The 21,274-nt window shown below is 40.3% G+C and overlaps 1 protein-coding gene across 1 annotated transcript in view; it reads right to left on the reverse strand.

The window, feature by feature from the left end:
- The window catches only part of Atp6v0d2 (ATPase H+ transporting V0 subunit d2), a 45,607-nt gene extending 27,008 nt beyond the window's left edge, over positions 1–18,599 (reverse strand). The window contains exons 1-2 of the mRNA XM_052718453.1: positions 18,470–18,599; positions 4,333–4,504 (exon numbers count right to left, since the gene is read on the reverse strand). Of these exons, the coding sequence (XP_052574413.1) occupies positions 4,333–4,504; positions 18,470–18,599 (302 nt within the window). The remainder of the gene's footprint in view (positions 1–4,332; positions 4,505–18,469) is intronic.
- Between the last annotated feature and the right edge of the window lie 2,675 nt (positions 18,600–21,274).

Genomic DNA, 21,274 nt, shown 5'->3' on the forward strand with positions numbered 1-21,274 from the left:
TCACAGCAGGAAAGTACTCCTTGTCATCCAGGGTGGTGACCATCAAGTGAGGGGTACAGATCGGCCCAGAGAAGCATGTGAACTTGGGCGTCTTTGTGAAAGCCCCTCTCTCTTGGATTTTACTTCGGATCAAAGGCCTGAACCTGGCCAGGCTCTTTTCTCATCCCTGCCCTTCTTTCTCTTTTCACATCTAGGTCCAGATCCATATGAAATGAGTTCCTGTTTCTAAGCACAAACTCTTTTCATGTCTCACAGTTATTCCTTCAACGTATTCACATTTTAAATATTGCTTGAGTCCGGCCTTGTCTGCAGAGCCTTTAATGTCAGAGCTATTGCTCCAAGCCTGTAGGCACCCCTGACTGACTGAATGCCCTAGCTTGTGACAGTTGCTACCTAATCCTGTCTTGGCTTTTCACCATTCAAGGACACATCTGCTTGCTCCACTCGGATAGGAGTTCTCTGAGTCAAGGTATTCATTTCCTGTCTACACTGCTGAGGACTTGCCTGATTTTAGTACTAAAAGGCCCGAGTCTGCAGAACCTGAACACACAGCACAGGACAAAGCCTGCAGATGATCTGTAGGCCATCTCTGGGATAGTAAGGAACTTTGGTTACACCTTATAAAAGAATGTTTAAAGGTTTCTTCAGATTAACCCGAGATTCTCAGTATCTTTCATCTTTAACTCAAGACTTATCATTGTATTTATCCCTGTGCCCATGGTGAGGACTGTTCCAGATCCCTCTCCAAACATCCAAATTCCCAGACATTCAAGTAGGTAAAAATGGCATAGTATTTGTATGTAATCTGCATGCATTGTTCCATATATTTAATGTAAATTCTAGATTACTTCTATTAACCAATATGATATAAACGCTATATAAGTTGTTGTTATAATTTCAAGCAGTGTGACAACAAAAGTCTGTACATGTTCAGTACAGTAGGTACAATATTATCAGAATATTCTTGAGCTATATATGATGGAGGTCAGGACTGCTGCACAGGTCCTGAAGGGTATATTTTTCTGGTCATTGTATTAAAATGTTTTATCTAGTAGAAGAGTAGAATACTTTAAATGCTGGAAAGATTATTTTTAAAAGGTTGTTCTGCAAGAGAGATGAGCAGTTGAAATGCTTCTGTAAAATGCTGGGTAGGAAGGAAGAAAAACAAAACAATCTCGCTCTGTACTAAACAGTCTTCACTAACATGCTGCTGGATCTGTTCCTTTGTTTCATAAACTGTGCATAATTATGGTATGCAAAACCTTCAGATATTCTTGCTATGGAGGATTTAAAAATATCTGCTCCACATTTTCAAAATAAGTTTCTCATGTACAGTAATTATCTCATATAAAATGTGCAAAGCTTAAGATAATCAATTTAAATTTAGACTGTCTCTCTTAGGGTTGACTTTGACAGTGCTATAGTGTTGCCTCAGGGTATTTCCTACTAGGGCAAAATAGAATCTGATTGTTGGAAGTTCATTGGGGCTAGATAGGCACTTGACTTCACAGAACATTTTGGAGGGAGAATAAGAGAAGATATTTCAGAACTGTGGGACACCATCCCCCGATTCGTACACAACTGGTTATTGAAATAAATCTCTAATCTCTGCAGAGAGCAGAAGGCTTCTGCCAGAACTGAAAAGTCACACCACAAAATGATACGATGGCATCAAACACAGATGGCTCTGTAGGAGCCAGATGTAGTGGTGCACATCTGCAATGCTAGCACGCAGGAAGCTGAGGCAGGTGAATTAAGAGACCCGAGCCAGCTTGGGCTGTATAACTAGTATAGGACCAGGAGAGCCACATAGTTTGACCTAGTCTCAAAATATTAAGGGTTGGGGAGGGAGCTCAGTGGTATAGTGCTTGTCTAGCATTCAATTCCCAAAAGTTCAACAGTCATAAGACCTAGTTGTACATTCCTGCAATCCCAGATACCTGTGAGGTTGAGTCAAGAAGACTAGAAATTGTGTGCACAATTATAAAAATAAAGATTACTGGGCCTGGAGTGTAGTCAGTGGTAAAGCACTTTGCCTAGTTTGTGTGAGGTCTGTTGGAGCCCATTTTCAGGTTTTCTAGTGGCTTTACCCAGCAGGTCTGCATAGAGAGGATGATTGGACCACGGGCCTGAGTGCAGGTGTCTGAGATGCTGTGCTGGGGGGAGGTCTTTTGTGCCACCCCTTGGCATTCCTATAAATACCCCAGGCCCATTTGGATTAGGACCCAGATCATCTTGAGGCTATCCTGTATTTTCTGTTCCCCCCCCCCTCTACCCTTCTAACCAATATTTCCTGCTGCTCCTACTCAAGAGTACTCTGGGAAAATGTGGGGGTGGTGGGTAGTTCTTCCACAGAGGTCCTGAATTTGGTCTTCAGCACCAAAAGCATACAATACTGATGATAAGTATTATAAAATTAAATTGCATCAAATAAAAATATAGCTTTTTAACACATTACTGCTAAAAAAGACTACTATACTAATTTACAAAGTATGCAGCTCAATTAAAAAGTTCTATAAGCTCTATAAAAATAAGTAAATAATTTAGTGTTAAATAAGTATGGAGTAATCAGTTTTACTCATAAGGAACTGAAAATTACAGGGAGAGATTTAGAGCTCTTAATCTATCAGCTTGTCAAAAATTTAAAAAGAATACAAAATGCTGGCAATTGTATAAGAACACAAGCCTTCCTATGTACTAGTTTGGAGATTCAAATTGGTGTTATTTTTGTTATATTTGTGAGCAGTTTAGCAACATCCACTAAAGCTTTAAATGCACATTTCTAACAGGAAGCAAGGGGATCATGAGTTCAAGACAAGCCTAGCTACACAGTGAGTCTAAGGCTGTTTATTTAGATATAGAGAACCTGTCTCAAAATGAAGCAAAGCAAGAAAAGCACATTTCTTTGACTCATCACTTCCACTGCAACAAACTGAACCTAGAAATGAATTCAAGACATGCCTAGCTGGCTGGGGATGTGGCTCATTAACAGAGCATTTACCTTTCTTTGCAAATATAAGGTCTTGGAATTTGATCCCATGCACTGAAATGTCTTCACAGAAATTAGCTAATTTTTGCAATGTAAAGAAATGAAAATAATTTAGTTACTTGTTGAGAGATGATTGATAAATGGAGTGATCTCATATTTATAACATAGAATTATGTGGTTATTTAAGGAGAGCAATGTTCACAGGGATATCAGTAAGAGAGAGAGAGAGAGAGAGAGAGAGAGAGAGAGAGAGAGAGAGAGAGAGATCCAGAAAGAAAGACACTGTCTGTATACATCTGAAATATGGAGTGTTGGTGGTTAGGGTATGCATTATTAGACATACATACATGTAAATGTTTTATGAAAAAACACAAGAAATTAAGAAGTGGTTCCCCTGGGGAGAGGAACTGGGTGGGAATCAAAAGCATATGTGGAATAGGGCAATTTTTATTTTTTTCTGAACTCTTGGAAAGTTATAATCACGCCCCTTGACCTGCACTCCAATGCCCACTTCATTTGATTCATAGACACTCTCCTGATTTCTGTCTATTGCTGAACACAGTGTTCTATACAAAGTCCTGTTCTTTTATTTCATTTATCTACTTTTAGACCCATGCAATGCAGCATTTGCATCATTGTTAACATCTTTCTATGAATACATTGCATGTTTGAGTGCCAAGCACTTGGTAGAACTTGGGTCTATTAGTTATAACTTTGTCCCTTGTAATTAAATTTGATCTATATAATGCCCAGCATATCTATTATAAGTCTTTGCTTTTAGTTAGGATAGCTAGAGTGTCACAAAGCTATTTCAAATGGCTCATGTGAGCACTGGTGTTACTGAAGTGCCATTTATTACTATGTGAGCATTGGAATTTGTCTTAGAATGAAGAGCACACACATCAAAAGGTGGAAACCACTGATAAGGGACAAGAATAAAACATGCAACTATGACAAGAGGCAGTTGTACTGTGAGAAAGGGACCAGGAAAGGTAGATGTGACCTTTAGAACAACTTGTGTGTCTTCCCCCACCCTGCAAATGATATAAAACAGTCACTTAAGATTTACCTCAGTACTAACACTTCAAGGAATAGCCCCACTCAGTATTCACTACAACAAAAACACTTGTATATGGAGATATCACCACCTCCACAATCGGCTTCATAATCATGAAGTCTTCTCTATTACAAAAATACGTTGTGAATTTATCCATCACTAAAATCTGTATGCATTCAAAATGACAGACAATGAGGTCTAACACAGACACTCAGGTCCATTCTTCCATTTATAACTGTTAGGGGCCATCATTCATCACACTGGGGTTTAGCAGAGCTTCACTTACGTCATGAAGGTGAAAAACGTGCTCAGGGGCTCCAATGAATGATTCCGGAAATAGTCAAACTCTCTACAGAGCTTTTTCCTCATCTCTGTGTCAATTTTGGAAACAGTGAGAGGGTTTGTTTCATTAGCCAGGAAGTTGCCGTACTCAGTGGTCTGGAGATGAATTTTCAGATCTGAAATGCAAAGAACCCCAAGTAAAGTTAAACTTGGAGAGGTGTTTGTGGTAACTTTAAGGTGAAGACATATTCACTATCTTTTTAGATTTTTCCATAGGTGTATACATCATTAGACTAGAGTGATGATCTCTAAAGAAGTGAACAGTCAGCAGAAATAGCGATATTGTAGCACACCATAAGAATTTCAAATTACCCAAGAAACAGTATTTCACACAGCTAAAAACAAGCAAGCAAACAAAAGCCCCTAGACCAGAGCCGTTAATCTTAAATGTCAGTTTAACAGGTTCTGGAATCGAGAGAGAGAGTCCTCCAGGCTGATGATTTCCAAGTTATCCAAGAAGACTCTTCCCCACCCTAAGTTGCACCTTCTGGTGTAGGCTCAGATACACAGAAGACTGAGGAAAAGTGTCCTTTGCTTGACATCCTTCACTTTATGCTGGTGATGTGTTGTCTGTTCTGTTGCCGCTGTTGACCACCACTGCTGTCTCCCTGTTAACCCAGGACCAGGGGACTCTCTAGGAGTCTTTTAGGCCTTTAGCATCACATGGGAACTGCTGTGGTGTCCAGTTTCGTGGCCTGAACAGCAACGGGGTTTTCAACCTTACCATCATGCAGAGGGCCACCCAGACCCCATGGGTTATAAGCCGTTCTAGTGAACTTCCTATTACAGTATGCACTCACTCTGTCAGTTTTGTTCCTGTATAGAACCCTCACTGACACAGATCGCTTTTCATTGGCCAATTTTAATCTTTAGTAAATAGTTTGAAAAACTTGAGAATGCTAAAGCTCTGTCCAACTTGAGGAAAAGAGAGACTAGTAACAGCAGACATAGATACAGGGTGGGATGGGCAGCCCCCATGGCTCACTTTTAGTGTCCTCTAGCTACAGACGAAGAAGCAGAAGTCCAGAAGGCCAAAATGGGGGAGTTATATGGAGGTTGTACTGGAACTAGAAGACATTGTACTCACAGAATCAAGCATCACACTGCACCATCCACTCTTTTCATGTCAATGGTTTGTGTTGCAGAGAATTGAACTCAGTTCCAGCTTCATTTTATTGTCTATTCTTCCTCAAAAGGCCATGTGCCATGCTTTTGTTACTGTGGATCCCACTCTCTAGAATCATGTAAGTAAACTGGGATTCAAAGCCATGTTTAAATGACTTCAAAGCCATTTAAAAGCTATAATTTGCTGTCGATAATACAGTAATTTATCACATACTCTGTAAAGCCTCGATTTCGCTGACCTGAATTTGAAAACACTTTGTTAATACTTCTGGCATAGCACCTGCTGTATTTTGAATATTTCCTATAAGGCTAACCTGTCTGAATATTGGTTTCCTAGCTGGTGGTGCTATTTTGAGAGACCAGAATTGTGGCCTATTTAATGGAAGATGGTTACTGGGAGTGGGTTTTTTGTTTGTTTGTTTGTTTTTGTTTTGTTTTGTTTTTCGAGACAGGGTTTCTCTGAGTAGTTTTGGTGTCTGTCTTGGATCTCGCTCTGTAGACCAGGCTGGCCTCAAACCCACAGAGATCTGCCTGGCCCTGTCTCCCGAGTGCTGGGATTAAAGGCGTGTGCCACCACTGCCCAGCTTGGGAGTGGGCTTTGAAGTTGGGACCCGCCGCCACAATTACATTTATTATCTTAGCCCTTCTTACCATCGTAGTTTGTCGTAGCTCTAATCAAGCTTACATCCCTCTCTGGTTCTGGTCTAATCTCTCTGCTTCCTGATCCACCAAGATGTGAACAAGCCATGACACAATTCCGGGGGCTCCATCTAAACTGCTTTCTTCACTGTGGTGTGCTGAGAGCTCAGCAAGTTAAGAGCATTTGTTGTTTTTGAAGAAGACCAGAATTCAATTCCCAGCAGCCACATGAGGGCTTACAACTCTCCATAACTCTAGTTCCAGGGACTCCAATGACCCCTGTGTGTACCAGGCATGCATATGATACACAGATATATATGTAAGCAAAACACTCTACACATAAAATAAAACATGTAAATCATTTAAAAAGAAGCAGTAGAGTCCTTGTGGTAGAGAACTATGGGGACAGGAAGATGAAGCTTCTGCTTACACTGCATCTCCCTCCATTTAGGAAGCAGCGAGATGCTGGTACTCAGTTGGCTTCTTCCTCCCCCTGTCTTTATTCAGCTTGGGATTCACTCATAGGACAGCAGTACCCCAGGAAGAGTAGGTCTTCCCTCCTCACTTAAGTCTCTGGAACCCCTCAAATACAATTTCCTATGTCTTTTAGTCAACTCCAAATCCTGTCAACTTGACAAGGAAGATTAAAACATCACAAGGAGATAGATATACTAAACAAATAGTGACCCCACTTATATTTTTATGTAGTTAAAAACAAACTTAATTCATACAAAATATGTACATCATAAATAGAAATTTTAATGTGTCACTTTAAAAAAAGATTGTAGGAGAGCAGAATTGAAGCTCAAGAAATAAGCATGTGTTGTCCCAAGGAAGACTAACAGGGAGCCATTCTGAGCTATGGGTGGATGCCACTCATAGCTGGGGGAGGGGTGATGAGGTTCTTGAGAGGTTGAGATATAGGTCATTGGATTCTTCTTCAGTGTCTTGAATAGATTTTTGCATCAAAGTTGTTCTTTACTGAATCAATTACCTGCTTAACTCAATTTTAAGCAATTACACTTCGTTCCATGCCTTGTTTGTCTGTCATTTTGATGGTGCAGATTTTTATGTAATTTTGCAGTTTGTATTTTCACTACCAAAGATTATTTGCCAACAGAAGCAACACAAATGATGGCATTTCTTTCAAAACCATGATATTTTGCTCAGTGACATATGTTTCTTTTAAGCTAAATAACTTTCAAACCTTTTCCCTGCCAATGAGAAGTTGTAGTGAAATACCTCCTTTGCTCCAGACCCTGGAGGAATCTTAGCATGCTGGAGTCCTAGAAAATGGAATAAGTGACCCATTTCCTTCACCAGCACCAATATGATCCATATCCAGACATTTGCATAGTGCTCAGGGTTGTATAGTTTTCAAAATGGGTTCACTATTTTTCCCTTGCATTTCCTTAAATGATCATCTAAGTAGGGTGCCAGCAATAGGCTTTGCAATCAAGTTCATCTGGATAAACAGGCTTCTTTACCATAGGAACTGAAAGGCTTTACTAGAATAATTTAGGGGTGCTGTGGGTATCATTCTGTATAAATAAAACACTGATTGGCCAGTGGCCAGGCAGGAAAATTTAGGTGGGACAAGGAAAGAGGAGAATTCTGGGAAGTAGAAGGCTGAGTGAAGGAGACACTACCAGCCACGGTGAGGAAAAGCAACATGTTAAGATACCGGTAAGCCACAAGCCACATGGCAGCTTATAGATTAATAGAAATGGGTTAATTTAAGATATAAGAACAGTTAGCAAGAAGCCTGCCATAGCCATACAGTTTGTAAGCAATATAAGTGTCTGTGTGTTTATTTTATAGGTGGGCTGTCCGGACTGCTGGGGATTGGCGGGACCCGGAGGTTCTAGCTACGTAGGGGATTATTTCTTTGTAAGGAGCAGGACACATACCTTTCAAGCCACTAAGAAACAAGAGAGCTGCCCTCAGAACACATATGGGGAGATCAAACTACCATTTTATTAATAGAGGTAGCATGGTATTTTCTTTATTAAATGAGGAAATATGATGTTTTACAGACTGTGGCATCCCTATGTACTTAATGAATATAATAGTTTCTAAACAGCAATAGAAAAGAAATCCATTAGGCCATTTGAATGAATGAGAGTACTTTATGACATAAAGTGGTAGGTATTTATGTATGCCTGAATGCATGTTTGTCAGGATGTAAAATGCTTCTTTTGAGTTTGAAACTACCCCTATGAAGGGAATGATCCAAAGCCAGGTGGATAGTGAATGAGACAGTATCTTCATTATTACCTTCTGTGGTGGTTTAAATAGGTATGGCCCCCATAGACTCATGTTTGAATGCTTGACCCATAGGGAGTGACACTAAGAGCTATGGCCTTGTTAGAAGAACTGTGGGGGCGAGCTTTGAGGTCTCATATGCTCAAACTACACCCAGCATGATATCCACAGTCTCCTTCTTCTACCTACAGATCAAGATGTAGAACTCTCAGCTCCTTCTCCAGCACCATGTTTGCCTGCATGCCACCATGTCCCACCATGATGATAATGGACTAAACCTCCGAAACTATAATCCGGGACCAATTAAATGTTTTCCTTTATAAGACACATGGTCATGGTGTCTCTTCATTAGCAACAGAAACCCTAACTAAGACACCTTGTGTTCATTGATTGGCAGATATTTTGGAAAATTATTTTATCTTGTGAAGCTTGCTATTTGGACCTGATTTTAATATTTAAAATTGAAAGTTGGGTGTGCTAGTACATGTCTGTAACCCTAGCACTCTGGAGGCTGAGGTAGAAAGATCAAGAGTTTGGGACCAACTTGGCTTACCTAGGGAGATTCTAAGTCAACAAACAAACAAAAAGGAACTTCTCTTCTCTCTTGGAAGTTATGCCAAGGAGGCAACTTTAGACGCACCTCTCATCCAGAGTACTGCTGCAGCCATTGGATCCTTCCCATCTTCCAGCTCTGCTAGTTCTGAGCTTAAGGGGGCCTGCTGATCTTTCTCAACTCCGTTTTCTGATCCAGAAAATATTAGAAAGCTCAAATGGCATGAGTAAGGCCCTGGGTATCACCTCTTGTACACACACAAGCACTTACACACACACATATACATACATACACACACATATGCATACATACACATACATGGCATGGGGGGAGTCTATACAGTCAAGCTATGGCAAGGGCTAAATAAAAGGATATCTCTGGTTTAATCACCAGCTTAAAAAGGCAACTGCAGTATATCAAGAGGCAGTATATAGAGACTACTTCAAAATGTTAATTTTTCTCTTTTGTGTATTCATCTACTTCCTAAACAGTTTGATTGTCTAAGAACTTTGACTTTTATTCTCTAAGTGGGGAATTTCCCAACTGGTGTACTCAGTTCCATCACTAGGTTTAATAATTATCTAGATTTGAATACCTATATCTGTTATGGTTTCAGTATGGAATATCCCCCCGCCCCCCGAGGCTCTTGGGTTTGAATACTTGGTGCACAGATGGTGGTGCTGTTTGGGAGATTGTAGAACCTTTGGATGATAGAGTCTAGTGGGTAAGTCTAGCTGGTAAGCCTGTTGGGAGAAGTCCTAGAAAATTACAGTCCTTTCTCTGCTTCTAATCCTAAAAATGGGAGCAGACCATACCCAAGCTCCTGCCACATGGACTGACCCATTGTGTATTCTTTGCCAAGATGGACTGGTCATCCCTCAAACTGTGAGACACACTACTTCTTTCTTTCCTTAAGTTGTGTATATCAGACATTTTGTCACAACAATGAGAAAATAATAATATAAAGCCATGCACTTCTTCCTCTATTTTGCTAACTTAATATTATTCATATGGTATTAAAACTTCATAATTCCCTTCAGTCCTTTAGTATGTCAAATCTTGCTGTGGAACGTCATTCTGTATGCTGTGAATGTGTTGCTCTGCTTGGTTGATAAGTAAAATGCTGATTTGCCAGTAGCCAGGCAGGCAGTATAGGCAGGATAAGCAGACAAGAAGAATTCTGAGAAGAGGAAGGACTGAGTCAAGAGTCACCAGCCAGACACAGAGGAAGCAAGATAACAAGGCAGAACTGAGAAAAGGTACCAAGCCACGTGGCTAAACGTAGATAAGAATTATGGCCTAATTTAAGTGTAAGAGCTAATCAGTAATAAGCCTGAGCTAATGGCCATACAGTTCATAATTAATATAAGCCTCTCTCTGTTTACTTGGGTCTGAGTGGCTGCAGGACCAGGCAGGAGAGATTCATCCCGACTGCAGGGCCTGGGTAGGACCAGAGAAACTTCCAAGTACAAATCTTCTTTTCTTCCCTCCCACCCTCCCTCCCTCTACCCCTCCCCCTCTTCCTCCTCCCTCTCCTCTTCTCCTCGTTCCCCCACTCTCTAACTCTCCCTCTTTTGCTTCCTTTTTCCTCCCTTTCTAGGGTCTTGAAGTTTTGCACATGTAGGTAAGGCTAGCTTTGAACTCAACCCCCTTCTGCCTCAGCCTCCCCACTGCTGGAATTATAGGCATCTCTCACATCTCTTTGCTGATTTCCACTCCTACCTTTTCTTGTTTTGGATGATCATCTGACACTCAGGTTCTTTTGTCAATCTATTAATTGATTTTCCTAGGCTCTTTGCTGTTAATGAGCTCCTCGCATAAAATTTACTTTTTCCTAAGAACTGTTTCAATCTTGTCCTGCTCTTACAAGTGGCTTATAAGAGCTGCTTGGTGTTCTAAGCAATTTAAGACAGGATTTATAGATGTATAGAGTGTTTTATCACTAATAAGATGGTTTTAATATGTGTCATCTCTTAACTTTTAATTGATCCCCATTTCATAGATGAAGAAAATGAGGCCTGGAGAGGTTGTGTGTCCATATCTGTTGCTGGACCTAGATGTGACTCTTATCCTTACCCAGTGTTACCAACAGCATCCTGACCTTCACAATCAGACTTTCAAGGCACCTCAACATTTTTCTCAACTTTAACTCCAGCCTCATCTCCAGTTGTTGCAATGCTACTGCCAGACTGATTCACTTGACTTTTGCTTCCTTTAAGTCACTGGCTCCCCAAATGCCCAGAATGTTTATCTGTTTTAAGCTTTCCTCCAAAGTCATCTCCATGAGTATTCCTAAAATACTATTTTTCAAGTTTGGTTCACTGTCATGTGTAAACTGGAACTATTTTTGTAGTTTTAATTTTTAGTGATTTTTTTTCCTTACCAATGATATCCTGAGATAGATATCACTTTGGTACTTAATAGTCTTACTATTCTTCTTATTTTTCACAGCACTTAATTCAAATTTTTTCAAATGTATGACCCTCAAACATTATATTTCATTTGTGATTGAAATCTGGAACCAGAAGACTAGTGTACAGCACCTCATTATAAAGTCCAGTGAGGTTTTTGTTTGCTTGTTTGTTTTGAAAAAGGAACTTGCTCAGGCTGGCCTCAAACTCTATCCTCCTGCCTCAGCCTCCTAAGTACTACAATGCAGACATGTGGCACCACACAGCCTTCTTCACTTTCTTATTCCCAGGAATGAGAGTGTCCAAAATCAGTTCTCACTGAAGCAGAACAGAATCAACAGTCGTGTGTCAAATACGAAGAATCCAAACCTGGAAATGGGTGCTATCTCCGGACTTCCGATCTAGCAGAAGATCTAGAACCAGAATCTAATGCTTGTTGTATAGGCATTGCAATTCAGAGCCAGTTTCACAGTTCACAAACATCTTCAGGTATTTCTGGTTCTTCCCTGAATTGGGAGATAAATCTGAGAGGTAAAATCTAAGTATCAGATAAGGAAGTTCCAAAGCCAAAGACTCCATAGCTTGCTTCCACCCCAGAGCTAGGAAGCATAGACAGGCCGGATTTGTGCTATACAGAACAGTCTTAGGCTTCAGGAGGCTGGAGAAGGAAGGATGTAAGGTATACTTTCTGCCCATAGAAGCTTATACTACAGTTAAGAAGGTAGCTTAGTAGTAGAGTGCTTGCCTGGCATTTGTTTAGCATGTCCCAGGCTCAGGGTTCAAGTCCCAGTAGTGCCAAAAAGAAAAGGAAACTCTCTCTCTCTCTCTCTCTCTCTCTCTCTCTCTCTCTCTCTCTCTCTCTCTCTCACACACACACACACACACACACACACACACACACACACACACCATAAAATAGCTTATGGACAGGAGATGGTTGTAGTTGGAATTTTCTTTGGGTCACCAGCCAGCTCCCAAATAAAGACACAGAGGCTTATAAAATTATGAATGCTCAATCTTAGCTAAGGCTTGTTCCATTAGCTCTTTTAACTTAATTTAACCTACGTTTTGCCTCAGGGCTTTTTACCTTTCTTTCTGTATGTCCTACTTTCCTGTTTCCTCCATGTCTGTCTATCTGGCCCCTGGTGTCTCCCTGGCATCGCTTTTTCTTTCTTCCTTCAATCCTAAATTCCTCCTCCTACTTACTCTCCCTGTCTGAAATTCGCTCCTATACCTCCTCCCTTGCTATGGGTTGTTCTGCTTTTTATTAAATCAATCAGGTGCTTTAGGCAAGGTAAAATAGCAACACATGTTTACATAATTAAACACATACAACACATATTTACATAGTTAAACACTTATTCTGCAGCATAAAAAATGCAACACATTGGGCCGGGTGGTGGTGGCGCACGCCTTTAATCCCAGCACTCGGGAGGCAGAGCCAGGCGGATCTCTGTGAGTTCGAGGCCAGCCTGGACTACCAAGTGAGTTCCAGGAAAGGCGCAAAGCTACACAGAGAAACCCTGTCTCGAAAAACCAAAAAAAAAAAAAAAAATGCAACACATCTTTGCATAGTTAAACAAATGCAGCACATCCTTGCATAGTTAAACAAATGCAACACATCTTTACCTAGTTAAACAAATGCAGCACATCCTTGCATAGTTAAACAAATGCAGCACATCCTTGCATAGTTAAACAAATATTCTGCAACAGATGGTGCCTTATTTCCCCACGAGTTGACACTTTAGTCTGCAGTAGGACAGGTAGGACAGGTAAATGAGGTTTGTGTCCTTTGGCAGGTGATATATGCAAATGTCATAGATGCTGCACACAAGATTAGGTTCACTGTAAGTTATGGACCACAAAGCTGAACCTTGCCAATTCTGTGTCACCAGGGATACAGTAGCAAAGGGCTTCTAGATGTAATGTCTTAAAATGAGGGTTAAAAGGGGAACAGGCATTCTCCAGGAAAATTAGGTGGAGGGAATTTGTGATTGAAGAGATATGTCTAAAAATGTCAAAAGCTTCTGACCCAAAGCTTGAAAGATGGACAGGCAGAGGTCAGCTGATGTCTGTTTGGCTTAGTGGGAGCCACTGGTGTAGCATGGAACAATGACAGTGTTGCATATTCATTCTAAATATAAAACAAAAGTAAGTGCTAGAATGAAAGGCACGAATTGTGTCTCACGATTCAGAGAAAAGTCTTCATAATAACAGTCTTCCTCCTATATGTAGTTTTACTTTTCACAAAATTTAATTTTTAATTTGTATGTGTGTGTGTGTGTGTGTGTGTGTGTGTGTGTGTAGGTGTCCACAGAGGTCAGAAGTGGGCATTCACTCCTCTGGCACTGGAGTTATAGACACTTGTGAGCTGATATGGGTGCTGGGAACTAAAACTTACTCCTCTGCAAGAGCAGCAAACACTCTTAACTGCTGAGCCATCTCTCTGGCCCCCATATTTTAAATTTAAAAAGAATGTGTATGTGTGTATATACAGTGAAAATTTTCCAATGTTTCTTATCTGCCACATCAACACTACCCATTACTTATTCTTGTCTTCAGGTAATTGTTATAATAATTGTATTTAGTTTCTTTTAATTAATTACACATTCTTTGCATCTAGATAATCATATAAAGCCATTTTTTTTAAAAAAAATCTATCACCTTTTACGAAGCTAAGACATCTCATGCCACGCATGGTCCTCTTTTTGCTTAGCTCACTCACTTCATGTGCCTTGGTAATCTTTCCACTTCCACTATCCAGGAGTTTCTCATTTTAGTTTTCATTTTTTCCAGCTATAGAATAATCCATTATAAAAATGTCCCCAAACTTAATGAACTAGTTTCCTACAGAGGGACATTTGATTGGCACCTGTGGGGAGGTTTGGATGAGAATGTTCCTTATAGATGCACTTGAATAGTTGGGGGGGAGGAGGTGGCATTGTTACAGGGACCTTAGGAGGTGTGACCTTGCTGTAGAAAGTACCTCCTGGGGGTGGGCTTTAAGGTTCCAAAGCCTCAATGCCCTTTCTGATTCCATTTCTTTTCTTCCTGTTTGGTGTTCAAAATGTTAAGTTCTCAGATTCAGCTCTAGCTGCCACACTTCTACTTTGCCATCGTGGACTCATCTCCCTGGAATGAGAGGGTCAAATAAACCCTTCCTTCTATAAGTAGCCCTGGTCATGGTGTTTTATCACAGCAATACAAAAGTAACTAATACAACATCCATTTTTTGCTCTTCCAAGTAATAATACAATGAAGACCATTTGTACATATGTCCTTTCACGTGTGTGCAAGCCTTTGGATGGGTTGTGAGATTTCTAGGCACTGCTTTTATGCATTTGGAATTTTGATGGGTTCTGCAACTGCCCTCTTTAAGGGTTCTTATTTGCCTAGCCATTTCATTTTCTAGAATGAGAGTCCTTTTAAGGCAGGAACTACGTCTTATCCATGTTTGCTTCTTGGGCCTTAGCCAGAAAGTGTTTGATGTATGCTGACTGCATTAGTTCCTACTTGAAGGCACAGTTGGGGGAAAGACTGGAGATCAAGTCCCTTTGAAGAGACCTAACAATTAAGAATATAAAGTGAGCATCTTGCATTCCCTTCAGAAAACTCATGGCAAGGAGAACAATGTGAAAATCCAGTCCAGAGTACTGTCTACACCCCAGAGCCAGTACATACTTTCACCATGTTCAGAAAAGCCTACTCATTATTAAACTTCAGGTATGGGTGTCTCCATCTAAGAAGTAAGAATATTTCCACAATTATTTGCAGTTGAGATTCTGATGAAAACAGTATGTTGTTTTCAAAAAGAGTAATAGCTTCCTTCTTTTGTTCCCAGGAAAGACTGACTCGCAGTGGCTCCCATGACTAGTTCATGCTTGGGTTAGTCAGGGTCAGACTTGAAATGGGTGAGTGTTTCTGACCACATTTGCCCCGTTATAACACTCACAAGCCAGCACAATCCTGAATATGAAGACTTCCCAAAGTTTTCCTGGGCAATTTTATTTTCTGTCTTCTAAGTTTACTTGAAATACTGTATGCCCTTTGTAAGTGGTTCTAAAACAGTCTGCTGCTATCACATCAGAACACGTTTAAAGACAACAGGTTTTAAAACAGTGAAAGAAAATTCAATCTTTGCTAAGTCAGCTTTTCTTTTGCAAAATGCACCTGCTTCAACATAGTACTGTGACAGCACCGTTTGGCCTTCTCCTCTTTATCCCCAGTTCACACAGTGCGTATTCTGCAGAAGTAAACAGAAGTCCTTAAGTCTTTATCTTCTCTCCCACAAAATGCCCTTGATTGATTCTTAACCCTGAGTTGGCTCAAAAGGTACCTCCGTATTAACAGAGCGACAAATACATTGCTTTCCAGAGCTGTTTATTTCCTAACACCCTAGAAATGGACTAAGTGGGGCAGTCTGTGTTATTTCTATTAGCAAAACAGAACTGACATCAAAACAGCATAGTTCGATTCCTATATCTGTGTGTGTGTTGCTGGAAATGCTACTTAGAACCTCACGCATGGCTAGGCAAGTGGCAAGCACTCTACCGCAGAGCCAGATCTCCCAATATATCCAATGTACCTCTACGTAGAAATTAAGTGGAAAAAGAAACACCCATATCTCTATTTTCTGTTGTTGGTAGCATGTAGGTTGCTCACAGCCATTCTAAGCCTCGGTGTCCTCAGCTGTCTGAGGACAAAAAGTTCTTATTTAAGGAGCTAGAGGTATGGTTCAGAGATGAAGAGCGCTTGCTGCGCTTGCAGAGGGCTCTACGTTGGTTCTCACCACATTAGGTGGTGTGCAACCTTCTGTAACTCCAGCTCCAAGGCGTCCATGCTCTCTTTTGACCTCTGTGGACACCTGCACACATGTGGCATACACACATCCACAAGTACACATTTTAAAAATTTTTAAAAAGTTTTCTTGTCTGGATTTTTTTCAGCATCTATGATACCTCGAATGTGGTTTACTGATTTTTGATAGCCAGTATTTCTGGGTATCTCCTAATAGCAGTCTGTCACACAGATTCACATATGGTTGGAGGCAGTCCCTATAAGCTGTCATGAGGTTCTGTTGGGTCAGCTCACCCTTCTGAGTTCTGAGTCTGTAGACAGATAGTTATCTGGGAATTGCATAATTGAAAAAATTCATATTGAGAAGAAAAATAGAAAAATCATGAAGCATAATGATAATAAAACAATGATGCATTCAGCAGGGTTTCCTAACTAGGCCAGATACATGCTGTATATAGTTCCTTCTTCTCTTCCATTTCCTCTTTCAATAGAATCTTTTGGTGAAAATGCCCCACAGTAAAAAAAAAAATCTTATAACTTTAAAAAGAAAAAAATCAGATTTGTTTCATTTTTAATTATGTGTACATGTACGTGTGCGGGGTGGGTATGCATGTGTATGTGAATGGGGGTGCTTTTGGAGGCCTGAGGCACAAATGCCCCGGTACCTGGTGTTATTACACAGATGGCTGTGAGCTGTCTGCCCAGTGCAGGTGCTGGGAACTGAATTCAATCGGTGCTTACTCTTAACCACTGAGCCAGCTCTCCGGTCCTGGTGGTAACTTTTAATTCTTGATTTGTAGCTTCTTCACTTTTTATGTCTTAGAATTCTTTCTCTGACTTTGATACAACTTCTTTGATTTCTCTGTGATTTGAACAGTGTTTGGTATCAAAAGGCAGCTTAATTGTTGCTTGCATTTAAATTAGCATTTTTTTATTGCTTGTGGAGGCTTGATTCAAAAGTAAATAGAATTCATCCAAATGACTGACTTCTCTCTGAAGCAAGTATTCTGTCCTGTGTTAAGGGTTTTTTTTCTACTTTAATTTATGCAGACATTTCTATAAGCAATTAACATTCTCTAGTCATCAAACTCCTAACTGAATATGCTGTATTTGGAATTATGTATCATTGTTTGGAGTCAATAGAATTACTTACCATCTGAAAGATCTGTTTATAAAGTAAATCAAAGGGCAGGTCAAGGCTGATCCCACCTTAAGCACTTAACTCTGGCTGTAACTAGTCACAACTATACAGCAGTAATCTCAGCTCCCTCCAGGCTCACAGGGAAGCTAGCAAAGTCACCTTCAGAAGCTGTTTTTTAAATATGGTTTGTCCCCACCCCCACCTCCTGTGTGCCACCCAGTTAATTCCTTTTCAAACAGTTTTTCCCTTATTGCTCTCTTACTTCTAGAATAATCTGGAAGTTTCTCAAGAATGAGTAAGAAAAGCTGTTTTTAATAACAAAATGGTTACAGATGTGCATTCTTTGTTAAAGTTTGGGAAAAGATGTGATTTAAGAAAAATTATCATTCACTGGGTGTGTATCTATTTTTTTCTCCTTAATAACTAAGTAGGAATTCTTTCCTCATGTATAAGGGAGGCCTTTTGAGGCTCAGCGTCTTTGAAGAATTGGGTCACCAACTTAGACACAGCAGAGGTCAAAGCCAGGACTTTCAGCCCACCACACTCCTGGCTTTTCTTTCTCACTTGTCCTTCAGTTAAAGGAAAATCTCAAACAAGTTCTCTAATCAATACTAAAAAACTGGAGCTAGACAAACATCTCTCTACACTCCAACTATTAGCTGTTCCTTTCTCCGTAGACTCTAGCATGTTTGGTGAAGGTCCTTACCAAATAGTGTTTATAATTATGTGGATAGGACAACCAAGGAAACACAGTATTTTAAAGCACAATTATCAGGATATATCAAAAATGTGTGAGAAGTACTCTTTATTGAGACATTACAAATCAAGGTCAAAGGATTCATATAGAAACAATATATTTGCAAATATCTGCAAGAACTTCAGGGGGACAGGTGGGGGTTTCTTGGGTGGGTATCCCCTGCATTCATTATGGAAGGGAATGTTAAATTGTGTCTAGAGAGTATGGATACAGATCTTTTCTCCTCACATCCAAGGTCTCCAAACCACAGGCCTCAGGGCGCCTAAATTCCAGGACTAAAAACCTGTTCCTGCCTTCTGACTAGAACATCACAGTCCCTTTCTCTCCCTTCCAGAGAGCAACATCATTTTTGTTTGTGTGTTTTCTTTTAATGGGGTAAGGTGAACGACTTACCTTCCAAGGTCTCACACTGCACTAGGTTGACATAGTCCTGCTGAGTTAGGAGGCCGGCTTTGCATCCTCGCACCAGGCCCTCCAGGTAGCCATGGTCCACATTGAAGTACAGCTCTGCAGTCTCAAACATACTGCTCAGGCTGAAGCGGCAGACACAGAATGCTGGCCCTGGTCTGATCGGGAAGGTGTGGGTGTCGCAGTGCTCAGCTGATAGTCAGGGTGCCACTGACTAGTTTACTCCAGTCTCAACAGCTTTCAACACAGTGCCTGGGTCTTGTTTTTACATCAACAGTGAGTCAGCCAGATGGTCTAAGTACACCCTGGAGAAATTCACTGTCAGGACCAGAGGAGGGGAGAGGAGGGGTCCTGGTCGTCTCTTCCCTCCCACAGTCAAGGTCATGTCCAGTTTTGCCAATGACAAGGTAAATATACCTTTTCTACATCTGAACTTTAATTATGTTACATTTATTCCATTTTTTTAGGACTGTTAATGTGAACGAAAGTTTCTTTTTTAAAACTCTTTTTAAAAATGCTGGGTGTGATGGCCTCCAGTTGTAGCACTTGAGAGACTGAAGCAGATTTGCCATGAATTTGAGGACAGTTTGGGTTACAGAATGAAACTGTCTCAAAAAATAGCATAAGCAAAAAGCATTAAAAAAAATGTTTGCAGACAGAGGAGATAATTCTGCAGTATAGTGTAATTGTTAAACAAATAATTAGTAATGCCTTGCACTTTGCCCAGGGCTGCTAGCCATTTCTCAGGCAGTAGAGGATCAGAGCCTTGCATTTATACAACAATACACCACTCCCTTTGCACAATTCGGCAGATGATAATGCACTCTTTATTTATTTATTTTTTCTTGTGGTTACTTTGAGACACATGCCATGACTCCCCCAGTCACAGATAACGAATCAGATCTCAAAAGCCATGAGGGTCCTCAGAAAGCACAGCCGGCAGTGCTGTGGGTCTCAACCAAGCCGGCACCTAATTGCTGAGTTTCATGCTCCAAAGGGTCCCTTGTTTCCCCAACATACTTGGCTCACAAGCTGACTAATGTCTTCAGCGTGGAATTCTTAGGTAGGATTGCCTATGAGTTCTGCCAAATGCTCACATAGAGTTAAGGGTCAGAACTTCTCCGGGCTTTCTCAGTTTTCCCACACTGACTGGGAATAGAAAAGTTCCAATCAAGGTAAATGCTGCTGTAGTTTTTGTAGAACCACAGAGAATCAAAGTTAGCTTTACACAATGCTCACATCTGAAAGTCTGCAACTGATGGGCGACCGAGGTTTTTGTAATATTGCTATGGTCGGCCTTCCCCCAATCCCACCATCTATAAACATCCTGAATATGTTTTATTGTGAAGCTTATGAGCTTATCTATCACTTTCATAGGTCTGATGATGATTGTATGTCATCATTTCATATAGTTAAAATGGATGGAAGTGAGAAATAATGTATAACAACAAAGTTTTTATCATATTATTATGTTTCACTATTTATATGCTGGAGGTTATTATCTCTATGGTAATTTTTCTGATTTCATTCTTTTTTTTTTCCAGTGCTGAATACTGAATCAGACCGTGGAACATGCTGGGCAAACTATACCAATGAGCTGCACTGTCAGCCCAACAGAAAACATCCCATCTAACAGTGTGCTCCCTTGTATCTCTTCTTGGCCTACTCTGCTAGGGGTATCTATCCCATGAAAACAAGAAAAATAGACATTTTCTTTTAGTATTTAAAAACTTACAAAAAGATTTATATATGTATATATTTAAACATTTGTATATATTTAATATATGTATATGTTGTATTCATACACACACACACACACACACACACACACACACACACACACACACATATGAATGTCTGCTGAGTGTGTGCAGGTGCCTGAGTAGACCAGAAGAGACATTAGATCCCCTAGTACTAGAATTACAGGCAGTTGTGAGTCATCTGATGTGGATGCAGGGAACTGAACCCTAGTCCTCTGCAAGAGCAGGAAATGCTCTTAACTTCTGAGCCTCCTCTCCAGTTGCAGTATTTAAAGGCTTTTTATGTGAATCAGAAAACAATAACAACAACACATTCACATTCTGTAGAACAAATGAAGTTCAGAATATGCTGCCATTGTTCCACTTTTAGTACAAGTATACAATACACTATTATTAACTATAGTCATCACATTATACATGAGCATCCCAGAGTTATTTACCTTATGACCAAAACTGTACCCCCAGTGGCCAGCATCTCCACAGCCCTTCAGTCCTCATCCCTGGTAATTCTAACCCTTGTTTTTATAAACTCAGCTTTTCAGATTCCACATATAAGTGAGATCAAACAGTATTTGTGTTCTCAATCCCACAACTGGATATATATAGCTAAAGAAATTGACATTAGTGTTTCAAAAGGATATTTATACTTCCATGTTCATTGTGGTGCTATTCAAAATTGCCAAGACTTGCAAACATCTGAGGTATTCATCAACAAATGAGTGCATAAAGAAATTGATGTGTGCTTTTATTATTATTGTCACAAAACCAAGGAAATCCTGCCATTTCAACAACATTGATGAACCATGAGAAGATCACCCTTGTTACTGCAGTCCAGGAAAAGGCCTTGCATGTGCTGTGTAGTGTGTGTGCTTACATGCCTTTCTGGAAGCTGAGGTCAGTTCCTGGGTGGCAGGTTTCTTGAGCAGATATGCTCAGCTCCTCTGGAGATGAGTATATGATTGCCTTTCCTTAAATATCCCCCTATTTAAAATTGAACATATCAAAAACAGAACAAACACCCCCATCCATC

This window comes from Peromyscus californicus, unplaced genomic scaffold, assembly GCF_007827085.1.
Source record: "Peromyscus californicus insignis strain IS unplaced genomic scaffold, ASM782708v3 Scaffold_5__1_contigs__length_169319896, whole genome shotgun sequence".
In the NCBI taxonomy this organism is placed as follows: domain Eukaryota; kingdom Metazoa; phylum Chordata; class Mammalia; order Rodentia; family Cricetidae; genus Peromyscus; species Peromyscus californicus.